At 42.4% G+C, this 19,222-nt stretch overlaps 1 protein-coding gene across 1 annotated transcript in view; it reads left to right on the top strand.

Annotated features, from left to right (window-relative positions):
• Positions 1-8,412, top strand: part of DUSP22 (dual specificity phosphatase 22) — a 114,473-nt gene extending 106,061 nt beyond the window's left edge. The window contains exons 14-15 of the mRNA XM_084620043.1: positions 5,092-5,204; positions 7,721-8,412. Of these exons, the coding sequence (XP_084476169.1) occupies positions 5,092-5,204; positions 7,721-7,864 (257 nt within the window). The 3' untranslated portion in view covers positions 7,865-8,412. The remainder of the gene's footprint in view (positions 1-5,091; positions 5,205-7,720) is intronic.
• Positions 8,413-19,222: the final 10,810 nt, after the last annotated feature.

Consider the following 19,222-nt stretch of genomic DNA (forward strand, 5'->3'; position numbering starts at 1 on the left):
CTTATGTGGCTCCCATTGAAAGTGATAGGAACCACTCATGCTCAACTGAGGACAAGGTAAGGCCTGTGTCACTTTATATTGAGTGGGAGGAGCCCAACAAAATAGTCCTTCGTAAGATTGGATAGTCGATGGGACCACATTCTGATTTTGGATCCACTGGTGTAAATCTTGAGTAACTCCATTGTCTTCAGTTGATTTACTCCAGACTTATGCTGGTGTGAGTCTGAAATCTGACCCAGAGTATTTAAACATGAGCAAGTATTAATCCCAACAGATATTTTTTAAATCTGTGTTTTGGTGTGTGTGTGTGTCTATATTTAGACAAATATTCTGGAAAATATTTGTGGGGTGAATTTATAGACTCTGATTTTCAACAATCATCCTATTAACTAATGGCATAAGGCAAGATTGTAACTTGCCCAACACACCTGCAAAAGTGAGTAAGATGTTTGAAGGCACGCCCTCAACCCGCTGCACTGGTTATTTGGATTGGGGGTAGCAGAATGGAGGGGAAAACAGCCCCACAGGGGATACTCCTGCTCTGGGAAGGGGGTGGATGGAGTCTTGGCTCCAATTTCCAAGATGCTGACCAGCACTTCTGAGCTAGCACAGAGAGATGAGCAACCTGCTCCAGGGAAAGGGGTGGACGCAGATTACTTCCCCTCCCCTAGAGTAAGGGGAGAAACAGGGCGGCACAATTATATGCTGCCCCTTACTAGGGCTTGCAGCAGAGCTACAGTTGAGCTGTTAAGTTTTAGAGTCTCTCCTCCTGGGCAGAACACCTTACTGCCTTTCAGACCGATATATTGGTATAAGTTACAGTTTCGTAGAAAAATAATGCAATGCTTTAAAAAAATAGCCCAAATGAGCCACTGCCTTTATAAGATTTCATTTTCCAGACTTTGATGTGTCATCCTAGCAGAATTATCAAGCATCATATACATTTAAATATACATCTGAAGAGGATATGAAAATTGACAGTTAAAAAGGGGAATTTGAGCTGGATTTATGGGGTTACAACTTCTATTGTATGCTAATTGTAAGATGTATCGTTATGCCTGCAGTCATGTGTCTGGAAGTCCCTTTTCCTTTTTCAGATGCCACTTTAAATTAAATCTGGCTCTTCCAAACCATTCACAGGATATGTGGCAGTATCTGTTTAGAAGCCTGTTCCCAAAGGTTAACTTAAGCACAGTTTTCTAAGTTATGTGTTTGCAAATGCATGTGCAAACACGTGTACGATTGCATGCTTAATTTGTGTGCAGTTATCACAACAGTGTGTGCAAATTGGGGTGTAACGTGCAGCTAGCCAGGTAACTTCTTAAGTGACTATTTTGCCATGCACACACCATAGCTACACATTAATTTTGGTTAGTGAGCCCAAATCAAGTGTACATTTGGGTGCGGACAGTCAGAAAATCAGACCCTTAGGAGATGGAAACACTCCAGACTTCTACTAAGAGATGCATGTCCCAAAGAATTCACAGAAGGAAGATGCAGAGCCTGGGCTGTGGCCTTTAATTGATACGGCTGTGTATTGGTGCGGGGATATGTCCATATGGGACTCACTGAAAGATTGGGCTTTGTGATTCTGGCATATAGTACAGGGGTGACCACATTCTAACGTCTGGGTTATTTATGGAGAGATCTGAGTGATGACTTTAGCAAACCAGGAGAGAAAGAGAATTTGGAGAAGGCTCAAAGACTGGAATTGGAGAAGGGTATGAAGGGGCATTAAGGAGGCTTGCATGAGTGGAGAGTAGGCAGCTGGAGCTAGAATAGAAGGAAATGAGACCTGATTTAGGGAGACATGTGAAAATCTGGCAGTTGAAGTCTGAATTTGACCCAGGAGATGAGAGGGAGCCAGTGGAGCTGTTTGAAGAGCAAAGTGACATGCTCAGAGCAGTGAGAGGACCTCAGGTTCATGCTTTCATGCATTTGGAACAGCTGGGATTCTCTGATTCTCTTTCATATTGAAGATCATTTCTGAAACTCTTCATGGGCCAACTCCCTTCTCTATCCCATTCCTTCCCAGGGCTATTATGCTGCAATACTTTGAGAATCACTGAGGCTGAGGGCTTGTCTACACTTACTGGGGAATTGAAGCACGATGCGTCGGTGGTCGATTTAGCGGGTCTAGTGAAGACCTGCTAAATTGACCGCAGATTGCGCTCCCATTGACTCCTGTACTCCATCTGAACGAGAAACGCAAGGGGAGTCGATGGGAGAGTGTCTCCCGTCGACATCGCCTTGTGTGGACCCCGCGGTAAGTAGATCTAAGTACGTCGACTTCAGCTACATTATTCACATAGCTGAAGTTGCGTAACTTAGATCGATCTCCCCCTGTAGTGTAGACAAGGCCTGAGTAAAATTCTGTGACAGAGGAGAGGTAGGGATGGGGTTCTTTCCCCAGTAGTAACACTGGGACTTATTAATCGGGAATTGCACCGATCCCAGACTCCTCCTTGCCCCCTCTTATGACACCTAAGTGAGTGCAGCGTTGGATGATCATACCAAAGGACTGAAAATCTTCCCCTCTGCTCCTAGCAGGTTGTGAGCGTTTTTAGGGCTTGTTGGAAATAGAGAGAGAACGTTACCTACTTTTTTGTTCAAAGAGAACTGTACTCTATTTGTCATTAATTATTAATTCATTATTCATCATTATAATTTATTATTCAGTTGAACGTAGAGGCCTCAACTGAGACTAGAGCCCCGTTGTGCTGGGCACTCACACAGAGTAAGAAACAGTCCCTGCCCCAAAGAGCATTCAATCGACATAGAGAAGACAGGCAAATTGTGGAAGAAAGGAAGTGTTGTTATGCCCATTTTACGGATGGGGGATGTCCAGCATGGAGAGATTTTGTGACTTGTCCAAGGTCTCACGGGAACTGAGCCCACATCTCCTGAATCCCAGTATAATACCTTAATCACAAGCCCAGCCTTTCTCTCCGCAAGGTGCTGTCCCCCATCCCAATATTGTGTTAATTTTAAAATATTTTATGATTGATTTCCTTTTGCAAGGTTTCCCAAAAGACACGAACCACATTACAGAGCATTATTAGCTCTTTATAAGTCAATGACATAAAAAAGACCTCATGTAAAGCAAAATGTACTATGGATGTTGAAATAAAGATGTGGTTTTCTTTTTTTTAAATTCAATTAAATATTGTTAATTTTACGGTGCCACTGGCCAATGTATTTTAACCCAAGTGGAGCCCTCTTTGTAAACGTCTCCCCCACACATTGCCTATTAATATAAATAATATAAATATTTATATATTTGAGAGGCAGTATTGCCTAGTGACTAGAGCACTGGACTGGAATTCAGGAGACCTGGGTTCTTTTCCTGACTGTGCCACTGTCCTGCTGTGTGACTTTGTACAGGTTACTTCCCCTCTCTGTGCCTCAGTATCCCCATCTGTGAAATGGGGCTAATGATACGGATGTCCTTGGTAAAGCCCTTGAGCTCTATGGGTTAAATGTGCTGTATAAGACCTTTATGGTGTTGTTATTGTTTATTAGAATCAAAGGATGACTATAACCAAATTTGCACTTTGCACATTGCAGCCTTTTGAGATTTTCATTGTATTGTATTATAAACTAACATTTTTGATGATGTTATGTTGTGCCTAAAGAAATCTCAGTGCTTTACAGAGCAATAGAAGGGATGGAATCCTGGCCCTATTGAAGACAATGGTAAGACTCTCACTGACTTCAGTGGGTCCAGAATTTCACCCGAAGTGCCTCCTCTACAGAGTTTGCAGTATAAAAATAGACATGACCCAACAAGTGACAGCAGCAGAGAGGGAAAAGGAGGATGAGGGGGGCAATGAAAGGCCACAGATGTCACTGTGTTTGAGCCTGGCCCTTTTCAAAGGGTCTGTCCACACTGCAATCTGAGATGTGATTGCAGCTTGGGTAGTCAGACCCACACTGGCTTTCCCTGTGCTAAAATGCCTAAAAATAACAATGTTGATGTGGTAACGTGGGCTCCAGTGTGGATTATACAAGCATGCTGGGGACCCTGGGGACTTATGTGCATTGCTAGTCCATGCGGCCTCATTCAGACTGCTATTTTTAGCTCTGCTAGTGCGAATATGTCTACCTGCGCTGTAATCACACCTCTGATTGCAATGTAGACATACCTATAGAATAGAGAGCTCACATGAGATCTCTGGGACCCTGGCTCCTGTAGTAGAAGCGAAAAGCAAACCATCCAGAAAATATGTGATCTGAACTAATTACATTCCTGTGGATTCATGACCTGGCGGGGGGCGGGATGGACAGTATACAGGCACTAACATGGTTCTGTCTGGGCCTGCTCCTGCTCCCACTGAAGCCATTGTCTTAAGTGGGAGTAAGATCAAGCCCTTACAAAGGTGTACTAGCGGCATTGCAAGCTAGTCCTGAGATTTGCCATCTACTTTCTAATGAACAATCCATCTTCTGAGGTTCAGTCATCACAAGTAGTGGGCACAGAAGTATAGTCTGAAGTCAGTGTAAACACTTTTGTTACTTAAATTGCTCTCAGTTCTACTCTTAAGGGTGACAGGCTTTCCTGCAACATCTCAGCACCATTGTTTTTGAAAGAAGTCGTGCAATGTGACTTACATAGCATGATCCTTCTGAAATGTATATGTGGATGGGAGAAACTTAAACCGGCAAAGTTCAAAAGTCCTGAAGAATGTTTCCGAAGTTTCTGTTGTTGAGCCAAACACAAGCATGAATCTGAGGAAATCCCAATTGCTGTTTATATGAAATTACTCAAAATGCAATACAAATAGAATAATTGGAGTCTCTTAGCTCTTGAAGGGAGACAGAGTTTTCAGCTATTTGTCCCTTGCTGGTACTTATCTGTGTTCTCTCCCTGATCTGTGGCAAAGTCTCCAAGATCCTTGATGCTGGTATCTCTCCTTTCTCTCAGACTCGCTTTCCCTTTGCTAGACCCTGTCATCACTTTTGCCAGTTGTCCAATAGAACCTCTTCATTGCTCCTGTAGTCTGCTGTTCTGCTCCAAGGTCCTTCACTACTAACTCTGAAACTCAGCCATTGATGGTGAGGATTTTCTGAACATATCTTTTCTGTCTTCAGAATTGCAAGCTTTTGCCCACCATGGACGTCCATTGCCTAGATTCCAGGTTGCTCTGTGTTTTGGAGAGGAATTTCCAGACCCACAAAGGCAGAGGAAGCTAATTACAGCCCACGTAAGTATGATTTGTTTCATTTCTTAGTTTAAAATGAAGAGTATGTGAATCTGACAGGCAGCCTTCTCTTCCTCTCATCAGTAAGCTGTGGGGGAGGCAGTATAGTCTAGTGGCTAGGGCACTGGACTGGGAGACCTGGGTTTAGTTCCCTGCTCTGCCATTAGCCCACTGGCAAATCATATCCCGCCCTGTGCCTTAGTTTCCCCATCTGTAAAAAATGGAGATAAGAAGACTGACCTCCTTTGTAAAGCGCTTTGCGATCTACTGACGAAAGCACTTGAGAGGCGCGATTACGACTATTAGCTAAATGGAACAGTTTGACTAGTGTCAGCCATGTGACACTAGTAAACAGGGCCTTGCATAGAATATTATTGCATGACTGCCAAAGCTGGCGCATAATTGTGGATTTTTTTAAAATTGCCACATAAGTATGCTGCAGCATTTAAGCTTTCTCAGAGATACCCCCTCCCCTTTCGCCCCTCCTAGCCTCAGGTGTCTGCACCGCAAACTGCCATAGCAGACTGAGGCAGGCTTTACTGCTTGGGTTATTCTTGCTTCACCTCTTGGCGGCTGTCTTCGTAACCCTGGGCCTTGACTATACTGCATACTTTTACATTCATTTCCCTGCAGTAGTGCAGCTGCACCAATGTAAGCAATAGTGGAGGCTGGGATCAGCTGCTTTCCAAAACCCGAGCTCCACAAAGGAGATGTACCCATGGTCTCCCTGTCCACGCTAGAGGCAGGGTTTAGTTTATTGCCATTCTCTCCGAAGTGGGAGAATATTGGTGTTTAATTTTGTAAGTCATCCAGATGCTAAGGTGATGGGCCAGAGATTTTTGTAATAAAATAATTACCTTCCCTTTACAAATTATGTAACTTCCTTACCACTATCTGCCTGCAACGCATTGCCCTGTGGTTCCCCTGGATAGAGGATTACAGCTTCCAAGTTCAGTTTGCTGTCCTCCCCAGACATCCTCTGCTGGAATGAATGTTCCCATGGTCAGGTTAGGTTTTTCTTTCTTTCAGAGATCCTCTAACTCTAACACATGCGCCCCCAACCCAGACATCAGTCCTGCATCTTTAGATTGCTGGGGAGTATTGAGCCAGGAATACAATGGCGTAATTATTCGAGCAAAGATCAGAGATATCATTGGACCTCAAGCCTCCTCATTTCCTGCTTAGGCCCCCAACAGTACAAATTCTCTCCTACATCTCCACCATCCATAACACCTCCCACTTCCCAGCTACTCCCTCTCTCCTCCCATCTGCTTTCCAAATTTCTGGCCCCCCTTCAAAGTACCCTTTCCCCACAGCCCTCCTCTCCTCAAACATATTCTCTCCCTCCGCCCACAAAGACTCTCCTCTGAGCCTGTGCCCACTGCCCTCCCCCCCCCACCTTCCCGCCCCCATAACTCTCAGTGAGTTTGGTCTCTCCTCCAGCGCTCTGCCTCAAACCTGACCCTGGTTATGCTGGCTGGCAGCTTAATCTCTTCTCTGGAATTGGCTCAGCCCCTGCCTTGGGTCCCCCTGTTCTGCACTTGGAACTGATGGGGAGGGTGGGAACTGAACAGGCTTCATAGAGCACTCAGTTGCATGCCTGCCCAGCAGAAGCCCAGAACAGCCCCTCGCAGCAGGCGGTTACACCTGCAGTTGCTTCCTTCCTGTCCAGCTGACCAGTCCAACAGCTTATGAGGGGAAGTGGCGAGAGATTGCTGAATTGCTACAGTAAGCATCAGCCTCAAACTCCTGTCCCTTCCTCCACTGCTGATGTCGGCTGAAAGCTAGGGAGGACATGTTCTTCCCCCTGCCACCCACACACCTTTCCTCCATAAAGTGATGTCCGTGCAGGGCTGCGTCTAAATGTTTAGAGGACTTCGGATCTGTTCTCAGAACATATTTGTTCCCCATTTATAAGTCTCAAGTTTTTATATCCTAGGAGTCAAAGTTAAGTATTTAACTAAGGCACTGTGCAAAGCTGCGGCCCCTTGGGGCAAGTGAGACAAGCGAAATGAGTCGAGCCGCTCAAACACTTCACAAAAGCTTGGCCCTATTAAACCAGTGCAGTGCTGAACAGATACAGTTAGGGATGAATGGACATACAATAACATTTAAATTTAGAAACGTTAGACTTGGACTCAGAATAAGGGACTGATTTTTAAAGTTAAGCATATGAAACTGGGCCCGCATTTGGCCGTGCCTAATTTAGCCATGGAAATATGGGCACACACAGATCAGGCGTCACATGTACATATGGACTAGCTGACAGGGGACATTTGCAAACGCATGCTTTATGCAGTGGGTATTTGTCAGCAAAAACTGCAGCTCGCTCTAAGAATCTGGAGTTGAAGTAAAGGCAGAGCTCAATGAGAACAGAGTGCATTTTCTTTCCATTTTGGTATGTGGAACTGTTTTATTTTGGCTTGTCTTAAACATCTTTTTATTGTTGAGTAAATAGCTAATACGAACAATATGGAACATGCTATCACGCTTCAATAACATTTTTATCTGTTGTTAAGGTTGAGCCAATGTTTGCAAGGCAGCTGTATTACTTTGCTCAACAAAACAGTGGACATTTTCTGAGAGGCTATGATTTACCAGAACATGTCACTAGTCCAGAGGATTACCACAGATCTATTCGCCATTCCTCCATTCAAGAATAATCTCCTCAGAAGGAGTGTGTTTAAGGCTTTGTAAAGATGATGCATATTGGAAGAACAGAGCTGGATCACATCTTGGGGATCCAAATCACAGCTGGATTTATTCAGGAAAACAAAGTCTCAGAGATTGGAAAATGAACCAGAACAACAATATCGTACAATAGAAACTATGGGGCTTCAAGATTTGGATGGTACATCTCACATAGATTCCGCGGTTGCTGGGGATAACTGTGAAAACTGACAAAATGTTTGATATGTTTACATTGTTTAAACGTTCTCCATGGTTTGAGGATGACTTCTTGCTGAAGACTTAAATTCAGAGTTTACAATGTTATGATATTTGCAGAGCTATTTATTTGTGATTACAAATCTCAGGGCGGGGAAATATATTGGCAGTATTCCCAGCATGAAGCTGTAGCTACTGTGGGAAAGGTGGCACACAAGTGGCCTAGGCATCCATAAATGTTTTGTTGTGAATAGCTACATATGTAAGTGGTTAAGAATTTAGACTGTTAAGTGTGGTAAACTTTTTATGCCTATATTCTTCTATGAAAGTTTCAGTGTGTATTTTTTTTAAAAAATCCAATCCTATTGAGATATATATTTTTATGCCTGACATTTCTCTTCACAGTGAATTTTGTTATTATCACTGCTGTTAGTAGATTGATACCCATAAAAGCACTTAGAAGAGTTATCTAGATGGCATATTTGGGGTAGTACATTGTGAAGGGTGGCCATTTAATGTTGGAGAGTCAGCAAGCAACTGATGCTTCTCTCTAACAATCTCTAGATCTGGGAGTTTTTGCTGTCTGTGTGGCAGGTGGGATCATTGACTTGAATTCTAGACCATAGAATAAAACAGGTTTCCGAGAAAATGACTGTAATCTTTGATAATTATTCTTTCGTATATGATTATATTTTGGTGGTCATTCTCACTGGCACATATATGTAACATGAAATAGATTTCCAAGGTACATTTGTATAGATATGGTAAATATTCACAAAAAGAGTCATTGACTTACACAAGGTCAAGTTCTGCTTTTGGCTGTGCACCTACAGCTCCCTTCCTTGTGTATGGAAGTCAGTGGGAGCCAGGTGTCCAAAGAAGAGCAGACTTTGGCCCATAGTATCAATAGAGCTGGGAATATCTATCCTAACTTTTTGTTTTAAAAAGTAAAAAAAAAAAAAAAAAAAAGTAAATTTCCTGAAATTATACTAACTCTTAATGCTGGGGTGTTGATTATTTGCTTGCATATGCAAATGGACTTGGAACTTCTTTGTATGACAGAGAGAGAGAGATCTGTCAATATTGGGATGTGTGTGTGAAATTCTACAGTCTATGTTATGCAGGAGGTCAGACTAGATGGTCATAATGGTCTGTTCTGGCCTTAAAAATCTGTGAATTTATATTTCTCATGCCAGAAAGATCCTCTCCATGGTTAGAAATACACTTTGTTTGAATTTCTAGCTAGAACAAAATTGTATATGGTCTGACAGCAGACTCACATTCTAGGGAACTTTATACATCTTAAAGATGCATACTATTTTGGGATATAATATCCCCCCTTTTCTCCCCTCCCATAAGGCCAGTTTATCAGTTCATTATGTTTCAATGTTCTTCCTTACTTGAAATATCTTTCCTGACTTACGTGTTCTTAGGGGAATACTCTATCTCACAGACATTCAAATCTCTGCATTAGTCAGCCTCCAACCCTTTTTAATTTGCACACTTCTATGTATATTTTAGTCCAGTGAAGCATGCAGAACTTCAGATGAAATCAATGGGACTTTTTTGTGCAGGACTGAAGAAATGAACTGATGTACAGTATTGGACATGGTTTTAACTTTTCCTAATAGTCATTGCTTCACTTGTTGAGCGTCTCCGCACACATCTCAGAATCAAGTCCTGGACCCCACCAGTTCAGCTTTGTAGATCAGATGTGTTGTTTTCTGAGGTGGGGTTAGTTCTTAAGGGCCTAATCCTGCATTGCCATCTCCAGCAAGAGGCCCAGTTAAGTCAGTGGGAGGTTTGTTTATGTAAAGATTGCAGGAACAGACCACAAGAAAGGAAGTCTGAAATATGAAAACATTCAGTGTTAGTTCACTTTGCAAAGCATTGAAAAAGATGTATTTTTTCCTTTGCTGAATTGTAGACGTTGCAGGGAATAAAAATCACTGAGGGCCAGATTCTGCTATTGGATGCCTGGAGCTCCCATCAACTTCAGAATTTGGACCTTGATGTCTTCTATGGCTTATGTGAAATCCTGATTCTTAAAGTCAAGGCATGGTGGTATCTGTTTTCAGTATCACTGCACATTGGAAAGATATTGAACTATTTGTCCAATTCATCAAGTTTGACTTGGAATATGCTATTTTCAGGATGATATTACTAAATTCCTTCGGGAAAATACAAGAGGTTGTAAGTTAGTTATGTTGGCCTTTGACCCCGCTCCCATGGAAATCAATAGTGAAAGTCCCATTGACCTTTAGTGAGAACCAGATGATGCCTTATGGGAGCAAAGAATGGCACTTACTGTTAAGTGATCAGTTTTAATCCTTCTGGAATGTAAGGGGAGTTTCAGATTGTTCCATCAAGGGTATAAAGATCACAGCTTCATAAGCTTCTATGTTTTAGAATAAAGGCTACAGAAACACTGAAAGTTTGTAGATTCATTTACAAATTACATTTATTTTTTGCTGGTAGATATTTTAGGATAGGTTAGTGTCATGTAAGTCTAAAAGCTGATTGTGTTGAACTACTTGTTGTTTGAATGTGGTACCTTCCAGGAAAGCAGCGAATTGCAAGTATAGAATGAGGCAGCTTCTCAAAATATGTTCCAGGTTTTACCCATTATATCCCTGGAGAGAAGAACTTTCCAAACTTACACTGATTTTACCAACACCTTGGTAATGATGGCCAGAATTTCACAGGTTCATTGTAGACAACCTAGCATTGCTGTTATGGTACTGCCCCGATTCAGCTAAGCACGTAAGCTCTTAGTTTGAGCATGTGCTTAAGTCCATTCCTACTCAGCAAAGCATGTACGTGCGTGCCAAATTCTAGTGCTTTCCTGAATTGGGGCCTAAAGATTGAGGTACTGGGGTGTGTGTTTGAGAGAGAGGAGAGGAGTTGTGATAGGACCAAAGGGAGGTGATCAAATTAAACAATAGGAACTGTCCTAGTGGAGTAGTAACAGCGTATGCCATAGTACTCAGTAACTCAAAGCAAGAGGAGAGTCTGCAAACTGTGCAAGAGATCTATGAAGTCTTTTAGGAAGGGGAAACTATCCATCTCTTTGTGTTGCATCTTCTGCCATTCAAAGTTAGAGGTACATTAAGCTTGGCTTTGGAAGGAGCTTTTAGCTATACTCCCCTCAGGAGTACAGTACGGTAAAGTTAGCAGCTGTTGAAGAAGGGATTTAAAAAAAAAAAAAAGAAAGAAAAGCATCCAATTAGAAGTTGCATATGATATCCAGTAGGACTGTCTGTAAATTCTGAACTAATTATGAGTACCCTATTTGTAGTGTAGGAAAGCCTCCAGGTGAAAATTTATTTAACACAAACAAAAAGCCAGAAACATCTATTTTTGAAAAAGAGCAATGAATATCTAGAATGGTACTGTGAATTACATTGTAAATTGATTTTTAAAGACTGTGTTTGACTTATGTGACAACATGCTATTGTTCCAAATAACCAATGGATAAATAAAATGGGGAAAAAACACCCAAAACATTTTCTCTGATTTAAATGTTTTTATCCCGTCACTAATGTGAAAGCATTTGAATTACTTCCTACTTCTGTTAAATTCTGTTTATAGCTTCTGAAGTCTACTTCCTTCCTGGTAGGATTTCAGTGGTATTATATCTCAAGTGTTTTACTTCTAGCAAGACTGATGACAAAGATTGATCCGTGTTTTAAATGGAGTCCATTGTAATTTGTCAATATTGTAATCTCATTCTAATATATAAACGTTGCTACAACTGTCTTTGATCTTTTGTAAGAGCTTCATGTCCAAATCCCAGAAACTATTTGCTTTCTTGAAAAATTGGCTTTGTCTCACTTTAAGTGGTTCAGTCTACTATTAAAAGCTCATTAACACTTGCGGGGATGTAGGTTAACCAGAAATGAGAAGATATATTTAAGCGAAGTACAGCGTAAGAGGCTTTGTGGAAAAAACACAGGATTCACGTGAAAACCCCCATGCTTTGTACGTATGCTGTTTACATCAGCATTTGTCAGCAAAGTGGAGGTGGGGAAACACCATTCTGATCAGAGAGCTTTGAGGAAAAAGTAAAGCATTCAGTCATGCTGCTGTAGATCATTGTCTCCTTCTAGACCCTAGAGATACCATAAATAATGTGGTTCCTTTTTAATAAGAATAACCTTTTTTTTTCTTTTAAATTGATTTGTCCTTTCTCAGAAACAATTGTGTGCCATTTGTGTCAATTTTAGCTGGGCTTGGCGTGGGATTTGTGATCACTATGGTATTTTCAGAAGAATTAAATATCTTATCTCCTTCTTATTAAATTTATAGCAGATTTCCATTTCATATTTATTAAGGACTAATTTCTAAAAGAGGTTGTTTGTTTAATTTTAGATGCTGTTGTGGTCAGTGGCATTTAGATTGGATCCAAGAAAAAAGTAGTTTAAATACCCTTTTTTATATGCTGGCTGTTGGGGAATTATCAGGCAGCATAGTAACAAGCTAAAAGAGATTTCGATTTTAAAGGGGTTCAGACTGAAGTTTAAAATGCCTTTAAATTACAAAGGGATGAATATATCATTTACACTTGCGTGTAAGAAAGGGTAGAAATTGGCCCCCAGTGTGCAAATACAGAAAACTGGAGGCTTAGGTTTTCTGAAGTGACATCAAGAAGGAAGTAACATGGTATCTTAAAATAGCAATTCCTTGATGTGCCCCATAGGCTAAACATCTGAAAATCTGAAAAACACTCTGGTGTAGGATTTAAATGATTACATGGTGAATTGGCACCTGTTTTTGATAATCAAGTAGACAGATCATATATGAGTCCAGAAACAGGTAAGAAATCTTGGCTCTGATCCTGTTTGTGGTACCACTGCTTTTCACTTCACTTCTGGCAGTTTGTGATCGTAAAGCTATTGTAGGTTCCAGGAGTGTTGGAACAATTTCCATAGTGGGGCTGCTGAGAGCCATTGAACCAAACTGTAAACCTTGTAGATGATGGAAACCATTTCAAGCCACTTCGTTCCAGCACCCCTGTAGGCAATCATGGGAGGATCACCCCAGTGCTGGAGGAATCTTCCAGTGCCATAGAGCATATGGGGTTTGGCCAGGTGAAAAGGGACTTGGCCAAGTTTTCCTTATGTCCCTGGATCTTATGAACCCTACTGTTACTGGCTACTATGTAGGCCCCGTAAGCCAATTGGAAACTGGTGTAACTGAGAGCAGCCTTCAGGTTGCTCTGAGATAGAGTAGGGGATCAGCCCGACACACAGATGGCTTGGGATTGAAGGAGTAAAAAAGCCAACTTTGCGCAAATCCCCGTGTGCTGTGCACACTTCAGCCACAGCTGAGGGTCTGAGTCCTTGTCACTTACTCTGGTGGTTTATATGCTTAGATTATGTAGCTGGACAGAATTGTGATGAAACACAGAGCATCTTTTTGCAAATACATTTTTATTCTCTATCATTGATTGCACAACATGACGAGCCTATGTGCCTAGTCATGTCAAGAGAAAACTCCTGCCGGCTGGCTCTTTTATGATGTTGTCTGTTTGCCAAGTGATAGCAGAATTTGGAGCTTTGCAGTAGGTTAGCTGAAGTTAGTTTCACAGACTCACGGTACCATTTCTTCTTCTATCTTTATTCACAAAATCTGCACAAATCCTGTCCCTTGAGCAGAGATGACAAAAATACCAAGACAATTTCATTTGCAGAAACCCCAGATTTTACATCTGTGTCCCATCCTGTAGCTGGGAAACAACTTCCTTTCTGACTATTGGTGTCTCTGTTCTGCAGTCCCCTGCCAGTCCAGGTGTGATTGCTGCAGCAAATCCTTAGGGGAGTCCTTTGGGTAAAACTCCCTCTGTTTAACCCTTTCTATGGAGACTTTCATATGCAATACTTACATTGTTCACACATGTATTTCATGGCTGTCTTTACCATAAGCAATGGCGCAAAACATCACTGCTCACAAAACATTGCTCCTTTGCACTTTATTAATTGTGGCCAAGTTTTCAAATCTGGGTGCCTAAAATGAAACAGCTAAAGGAACGGCCTGATTGTCAGAGATGCCAAACTTCAACATCTTCCATTAACTTCTACTAGAATTGTGGGTGCTCTGTGCTTCTGAATGCAGGCCACTTGTTTAGGCACCCAGGTTGGAACTTGGGTTATATGCTATCTTTAGTCTCCATGCTCAACTCCTACTCATATTAATGGGGACTGGGCAGTTTTGTGTACTGCTCCGTCCTCTGCTCCTGTTTTTGAAAGTGTCCCCTGGCATCTCAAGTCATCTAAGCAGAAGCCAACCTTTACTCTAGATCTCAGTTCCTTCTGGTATTTATGCCCTCCATCTCCCATCAGATGGCCTAGCACTATTCCTCCATGCAGGATCTGCAAGAAGAGGCAGAGTGTTCCAGCAGTTAAGGCAGTGGTGAGTGACTCAGGAGACCTGCATTCTAGTCTTAACTTAGCCACTGACCTGCTGTGTGAAACTGTGCAAGCCATGTCACCTCTCTGTGTGTTCGTCTCCCATCCAATTTCTGTGTTGTCTATTTAGATTGTAAGCTTTCCAGGGTAGAGGTTGTTTTTTACTATGTAATTGTACAGGCTTAGCGCAGTAGGGCACAGATTTCGATAGGGGCCTCTAGGCACTACCAGAATACCAATAATTATTAGTAATAATTTCTTGGGGCCTGCTGGTTATAATACTCATTTTCTAATCCATAAAAATGCTCAGCAGGGCCTTCCAAACCATCCATGCTTGGAATTGCCACAGAAACCAAATATGCCACGTATTTCAGGCTTCTCTAACACACTGATTGTTTTTTCTCAATGAGATGACTGAATCAATTCTTTCCTCCACAAGTGGAGGATGAGCATTTCCAGTTTCTAATGATAGTGTAGATAGAATGAGATAAGATCAAATTTCTCTGTCTTCCTCACTTTACTTTAGTTTCAGCTTTTCTTACAGCTCAGGGCTTTGTATCCTCAGAAACCAAAGTTTTGGGTCAGGACTAGCTGCACCTCCAATAAGTCATTTTCATTTCTTCTTTTCGTGCATGACCAAGAGCTTCATCACTCTTCATGATTGTCCCCTCCCATGGAAAAACCCATGGGAGGGATAGAGAGTGAGCTAGAGAGAGAGACTTCAAAAATATGGCGCATTTCTAAATGCAGCGTGGCTGTTGCATCATCCCCTGTTCAATGCGGGGATGGTAGCCTTCTAGATCTGCAAAAGGTCACGGCTACTTTGTGAAACCCTGAGAATTTCAGCCAAACCTGCAGAATTGTTGACGTTCTCTGCCAATGGCTTCCCCTCCAGATGGCTACTTGGCTACTCCACTGTGAGGAATCACTACGGTGGTGGTGGTTGCATGGGGACAGTAATGATTGCACCAGAAACACAAAGCTCAATAGCTTGTTGCCAGAATTGAGCTGGCTGTGGAAAAACTGTAAAAGAAAAGACAGATTTTTACAGGTTTTCTTTTTGTTTGTTAGCTTAAAAAAACAACACCCACCAAATACTTTCCAAATGAAGGCCTGTTCTGACTGAATGTTTTTGACCAGCTCTGTCACAGAGGTTCGCTGTGTCCCAAGGAAACATGTGTAAGGTGGCTGCTCCCCTCCTAATCATCCAGCTGCAGCTCCCCAACATTGTGGTAGCCCAGCAGAGCAATTTCTGTGAGCTCACAAGTAGGAGGAGCATGCAGTGGAGGTGCTGCGCCAGGCTGTGCATGTTTCCATTCCCGTCTTGTGCATTTGGGCTTAAGTCCACCTGAAAGGGGGGATGGCATCTAAGATCCTGTTTCTCACCTCATACTAGTTTAGCAATGGCATTATTCCTGATTTACACCAGTATAAGAGAGAGGCAGATCAGTCCCACAGTTCCATGGAGGAAAGCTGAGAGAGGTGCTTTCCTACATTGTAAGGTCAGGAAAGACCACTGTGATCATCTAGTCCAGTGATACTCAGCGAGGCTCGCGAGCCGCAAGGGGCTCTATAATGTGACTCCTGTGGCTCTTTGTAGCGCATGATTTTAAAAACCTGTGTGATATAATTATTAACCAAAGTTATTAACCAATCAGGTGATTTTACTATGTTATTAATCAATTGTAGTTGATAAAAATAATACTTGGTCAGTCATTTTGCTGTAAGAATTATTTTTATATATATATATGAAACAATGAATTCCCACTATTGTAGCTTTTTTGGGTAATATTGGTCACTAATTTGGCTCCTGAAGCACTGAGGTCTGAGCGTCACTGATCTAGTCTGACCACCAGCATGCAGGCCATAGGACTTCCTTGAATTATTTTCTGTTTGAACTCTCTGCAGCAGAAACCCTGAGCTGGCCCTTTGCCATTAGGAGGTTTGTATGCAATAATTAAGCTGGTTATTTATTTAAAGTTTGTCTGAGATGGAAGTGGGTATCGTTTAATAGCCACTACACAGGAGAGTGATAGTCTCAGTGGTTTGGCTGAATTTTCGCCTTTTTTACTGCCATTATACTACAAGAAAGGCTTACCCAAATACCTTATCCGCAGTGTTTAAATTTAGAATACATTGATTTCTATCTGTAAATTACAAGGAAATGAATATATCAAGTTGCTCAGGTGACATGAACCACAAAAGGGAAGCTTAAGTAGTGATGACCTCAGAACTTTGAAAAGACCACCCCAAAACTTTGATTGGTTGACTCTTGTTAAAGGAACATTGTCCTAGCCAACCTGAGAGCATGCCAATTTGCACCCTTTTAGTGATGAACACATCTAATGTGGGAACAATGAGCAAAGAAAAGTGTAACAACCCTTGCAAATGTTAAAATATTTATTCTCCCCCACCCCTGTGCCTGATCCCTCCCACTGTGACACCACAAATGCTATTGTTATGATTATTTCACATTTCTATGGCAGTAGTCCCTCAACCCCACAACCAGGGTGGGCCCCATTATGCTAGGTTCTGTACAAGCGCATAATCAATGACAACCCCTGACTCACAGACCACTGCAATGAGTCATCTGGAATTTATCTCTGTTCAGGGATCTCATCAGTGATGAATGCCTCCTTTCCCCTGGCCAATGGTGACATTCAGCAAGGATCTCTGGTTTTTAGCTGTATTCTCATTGCGAAGTTCACCTTCTGGAAGACATAGTTTACTCAGCCTCTAAAATCAGATTGGTAAGATCACAGCTCACAGGCTGGCAACAAACCCAGAGGACTGGGTTCGTTCATGAAGGTGGACATGTGTGCACATAGGATTGGTGTTGCCAATGCTCCTTCAGTTGACTGCCCGGGGAGCTCTCTTTGTGCTGAGTTCTGTTCTGCTGATTTTGAACTTTGCAAGAATCCTTATCACAAGAAGAAAAAGTTAGTTTCATTATTTTTATTTTATTCATTATTACAATGTCCAAAATTACACTCAGCATGTTTGCAGGAGAAATAGCCCCTTCCCCAAAGAGCTTGCAGCCTAATTACAGTAGGTCCTGAGTAGAGTGGAGTAGAGGTCCTGAGACTGGCTCCGGAACATTTGGTCCCTTGGTGAGCAAGTGATGTGGAGTGAAGGGGGAGGAAGCGAAATGAAAGGTGATCCAAGATGGAGATGCAGGAGAGAACTGGGAGACAATGGTTATCAATGGCACAGCCTATGAATGTAGCGGTGAAGGGCAATGGGATGCTAGATGAAGAGGTAAGTGGAAGTCCAAGGAGAGCTTTTTGAAGACGACAGACTGGGCCATACTTCTACTGTGAGGGGAAAGAGCTAGAGGAGAGTGAGAGACTAAGGAGGAGGCGTGGGAGGGGGAAATGTTGGGACAAGGAGAGATAGGAGGCAGGAAGTGATGAGGTTGCAGTGGCAGGTCCTGTGAAGAAAAGGATGCCTCAGGACAAGAGAGGTTCTAGGTGGGAGTTGATGGTCATAAATGAGCAATGGGGTTACATGCATGGGAATTAATAAAGGAGGGACAATAATGTGGGTGGCAAGGAATATGACAGAAGTAAACAAGGAGGGAGAATTAATTACTGCCAGAGAAAGTCTCTGTGTACTCAGGACTTTTGCCAGAAGGCATTGGGGAGGAGTGGAGGAATCCGATGTTGGGGTTGCACCAGGATTCAGTTTAGGGAGGTGGACGTTGTGCCTGAGACAGCAGCAAGACAGCCAAAATTGGAAGAGCAAATGGAGTGAATGAATTCAATAGCAGAGTCCGGTAGAGAGAACAGAACAGAAATCATGGACAATGAAGATACAGAGGTCATGAAAGGGCCGGGTGGAGAGGCATAAGGGTGGTGTGGAGGGAGATGAGAAGATGGTGAGAGAGAGGGAACTGAGATACCAGAGATCAGATAAGAAGCAATGTTTAGACTGAGAACTTTTTAAAGGAGAGTGAAAGTTACCAAGTGGTCTTCATGTGGTGAAGCCCTAGTGAAACTGGGATGTTGAATAATTCCTCAGTTCCTCACCAAAGTGGAGCAAAGCTTCCCTGGGCTTCATGTAAGAATTGCTCACAACCACACTCACATTCATACATACTATGCGGACACAGCCATCTGCATCTACGACATCTGAATGTCTTTTTAATTTATGGCAGCAATTTTTACCAAATACCCTTTGGGCTCTACTTCGAATCAGAAGGGACTTTAACTGTCTATATGTAAAATTGCTGACATCAGAATGAGTGAAATCAGGCTCATGTCCCAAGAATACAAGTTTGTCAATTGATTGCAACAATTCAGGAGAAAGAAAATGCCTGTGAAGCAACTTCTGTGTCAGAAATATTTTTAAGAGAGGTTTCAGATCAAGAGGAATACTGGGTTAAATTCCCCTCAGGTCCCAGAGGGGATGGGGTATGTTGCCGTGGCTTAAAGAGACTGCAACTTCTTCTGACAAAGAGATTCTTCAGGGAGCCAGTGCTGCCCCCACCCCACCCCCCGGTGGCCAGGGATATAGATCCTGGTTTGGGCAGAGGAGAGAACATCCCTCCCACTCCCTCCACCAGCAGGAATCTCAGTGACAAGTGAAAACTAAAGCTCCTGGGCCTGATCCCCAGCTGCTTTAAACTGATGTAGCTCTGCTGACTTCAGTGGAACTCTGGCAGTATAAGCCAGTTAGGGATGTGGCCCGGTCTCCTCTAGTGGAATTCCTGCTCTTTGCAGAGATAGT

Source organism: Lepidochelys olivacea (assembly GCF_965140295.1).
Source record: "Lepidochelys olivacea isolate rLepOli2 genome assembly, chromosome: 2".
NCBI classification, from domain to species: domain Eukaryota; kingdom Metazoa; phylum Chordata; order Testudines; family Cheloniidae; genus Lepidochelys; species Lepidochelys olivacea.